The 2,995-nt window shown below is 50.9% G+C and overlaps 3 protein-coding genes across 3 annotated transcripts; 2 read left to right on the top strand and 1 right to left on the bottom strand.

Moving 5' to 3' along the window:
- Window positions 1–142: 142 nt before the first annotated feature.
- GNI_184970 (hypothetical protein) lies at window positions 143–994 on the top strand (the record flags this gene model as incomplete). Its single annotated transcript, XM_011135295.1, has 1 exon — window positions 143–994. The coding sequence occupies one exon, from the start codon at window positions 143–145 to the stop codon at window positions 992–994; it is 852 nt and encodes a 283-aa protein (XP_011133597.1).
- A 512-nt stretch (window positions 995–1,506) lies between these two features.
- On the top strand, window positions 1,507–2,358 carry GNI_184960 (hypothetical protein; the record flags this gene model as incomplete). Its single annotated transcript, XM_011135294.1, has 1 exon — window positions 1,507–2,358. One exon carries the CDS (start codon window positions 1,507–1,509, stop codon window positions 2,356–2,358), a length of 852 nt encoding a protein of 283 aa, XP_011133596.1.
- A 147-nt stretch (window positions 2,359–2,505) lies between these two features.
- On the bottom strand, window positions 2,506–2,843 carry GNI_184950 (hypothetical protein; the record flags this gene model as incomplete). Its single annotated transcript, XM_011135293.1, has 2 exons — window positions 2,506–2,601; window positions 2,718–2,843. The coding sequence occupies 2 exons, from the start codon at window positions 2,841–2,843 to the stop codon at window positions 2,506–2,508; spliced, it is 222 nt and encodes a 73-aa protein (XP_011133595.1).
- Window positions 2,844–2,995: the final 152 nt, after the last annotated feature.

The raw sequence follows: 2,995 nt of genomic DNA, 5'->3' as shown, positions 1-2,995 counted from the left end.
TCACCCTCCCGCGGTACTCACCCTCCCGCGTTGCTCACCCTCCCGCGGTACTCACCCTCCCGCGGTACTCACCCTCCCGCGTTGCTCACCCTCCCGGCCGTTTTCGGGCGTGCCCCGAGAGGCATAAATTTTATATGTTAGGATGCGAGGGAGTGGTGGGTTCAGTAAGAGTGTGGTTGGAGAGGGTTTGATGTTGGCAAAGGTGTTGTCGTTTGTTGGTGACAAGTTGCATCTATCTCCGGCGTCTGGAGAGTTGTATCATGGTAGGGCGATATTGGTGGATGATGAGACGCAGAAGAATACGCCTGTGTCGTTCGTTACGTTGATGCCGGAGGCGTTTGCCGAGAGTGACGGAAAGGGTCCTCGGGTGTCTGTGACTAGCACGGAAATGTTTTGTATGGGGACTTCATCATTTGAGCGGCAAATATCAGACGAGCAATTATTTTACCAAGCAAAACGTATTTGGCTGGATGTAGGCGATAAGAATGCGGAGTTGTTGCACTTTATCGTGGATCGTGCAGTACTAGAGCTCGATGCTGATGCGCATGAGAGTGGTTATTTCAAGAACGATTCTGCTATTCCGAGGGCACATGAGGTTACTGATGCGCAAAAAGGTGCTCTGGCAGCTGACATTGCAACCCTGCAGTCACCTGATTTTGCCCGACGCATGCGATCGTACTACGTTGGTACCAGACTTCATGACTTCTTCTCCTGCCTCTTCGCACCCGGAAGTCCCGAACTAAAATCCAAGGACGATTTCATGAATCGGATACTACATCTCGCCGACATCAAACTCAGTCGACTTCCCTGCACATGGCTCGCTGGCTCCCCCTACTACCAGTACGGCAAGACATCCACTAGCCCTGTCAAAAAATCAGATGACTCCAAACTACCGGAAGACCACAAGCACTTCTTCGGCGTAGGCACCGCACACCTCGGCGGAGCCATAGACGACCAAACCGGCAAGATCGCAGTCCCTGGTAATGAGAAGTGATGACGGAGTGGCACGGCGGAGTGCGACGCTGGAGTTGACTGGGGCATTCAAGTTGGTTGGTGCACTTTATCTTGGGAGTGCGGATTCAGTTTTTTTGATGGCCTGATCCATGACGGAGAGGAGCTTAATTGTTCCTGCCGATGTCCCGCGGGGGCTGCCTGATGATCCGGTGGTCGACACCTACAGCCCTTTTTTAGAAGAGCAAATTCCACACAGGCTCGTCGTACTGAATGTGAGTGAAGATCTCGCTACAACAGAGAACGTGGGTAGGTGAGAAGGTGGGTGGGTGGGTGGGTGAGAAGGTGGGTAGGGAACATGAGTGGGGATGGAAGTGGTGAGGAGCATATTTTTGCAAGCGCCGCGTCCGAGCAGGTTTGTGTACAAAGTAGTGTGCACAGTCGTCTCCGCATGTGTGTTGATGTATTCAGACCCTTTGGAGGTCTCTAATCCTCCCCTCCCGTTTTCTGTTCTGCCTTGGATAATTAGTTTTTGGATGGGCAATCTTCGTGAAAATGCGTGGCAGTTGTGGGTTCGGTAAGAGTGTGGTTGGGGAGGGTTTAGTGTTGGCAAGGGTGCTGTCATTTGTTGATGATAAGTTGCATCTATCTCCGGCGTCTGGAGAGTTGTATCACAGCGCATGTATCTTGGTGGATGACGACACGAAGGAGAGCACGCCCGTGTCGTTTGTTGTCTTGATGCCTGAGGCGTTTGCCGAGAGTGACGGAGTGGGTCTTAGGGAGTCTGTGACTAGCACGGATATGCTTCGTATGGAGACTTCATCATTTGAGCGGAAGGTATCGGAGGAGCAATTATTTTACCAAGCTAAACGTATTTGGCTGGATGTAGGCGATAAGAATACGGAGTTGTTGCACTTTATCGTGGATCGTGCAGTACTAGAGCTCGATGCTGATGCGCATGAGAGTGGTTATTTCAAACGTAATTCTGCGATTCCGAGGGCACATGAGGTTACTGGTGCGCAAAAGGGTGCTCTGGCAGCTGACATTGCAACCCTGCAGTCACCTGATTTTGCCCGACGCATGCGATCGTACTACGTTGGTACCAGACTTCATGACTTCTTCTCCTGCCTCTTCGCACCCGGAAATCCCGAGCCAAAGTCCAAGGACGATTTCATGAATCGGATACTACATCTCACGGACATCAAACTCAGTCGACTTCCCTGCACATGGCTCGCTGGCTCCCCCTACTACCAGTACGGAATGACATCCACTAGCCCTGTCAAAAAATCAGATGGCTCCAAACTACCGGAAGACCACAAGCACTTCTTCGGCGTAGGCACCGCACACCTCGGCGGAGCCATAGACGACCAAACCGGCAAGATCGCTGTCCCTGGCAATGCGAAGTGATGACGGAGTGGCACAACACACCGTAACGGAGTGGCACAACACACCGTAACGGAGTGGCACAACACACCGTAACAGACCACTTTAATTTTCTGACCGAGACGGACTGCACTTTTCCGTCTCCGTGTCCAATTAAACCTTAATAAAAATTTAGGTAGATCTGTTGTCAACTTTTGCAATCAAAGACAACTGTGGGTAGAAGAATTCTGCCAACGCCTGGTCAACAAATGGGTTGTCCAAACGAATCTAAATAGGAAGGTGATTGTCTGGGTGTTAGAATCGGGGAAGTAGATTGTCTGGGTGTTAGAATCGGGGAAGTAGATTGTCTGGAAGAAAGTGAGTGTTAAGACGGGCGGGCGTACGTCAATAATGCGGTCCTGGATTTCTTGTAGAGCCTTATTCACGCTTTCCACTTCAATCTCTCGCGTATCGACTAGCGCTTCAATCAATGCGATGATCATACCCCATTCTTCCTTCCTCCGTTCCATTGTATAAATTATTGCTTTGCGCAGTGCCTGGATTTCCTGGTCTGGTGTCATCTCGAGTCGCTGGATGTTATTAATGGCCATCTCAATGTCTCCAGTGTTCAGGAAGTCGTACACAATTTCTTTGAGCTACGGGGGAGGGGAACGTACAGGGG

Source organism: Gregarina niphandrodes (assembly GCF_000223845.1).
Source record: "Gregarina niphandrodes unplaced genomic scaffold scaffold00075, whole genome shotgun sequence".
Classification (NCBI taxonomy): domain Eukaryota; phylum Apicomplexa; class Conoidasida; order Eugregarinorida; family Gregarinidae; genus Gregarina; species Gregarina niphandrodes.
This window is presented reverse-complemented; position numbering and strand designations above follow the sequence as displayed.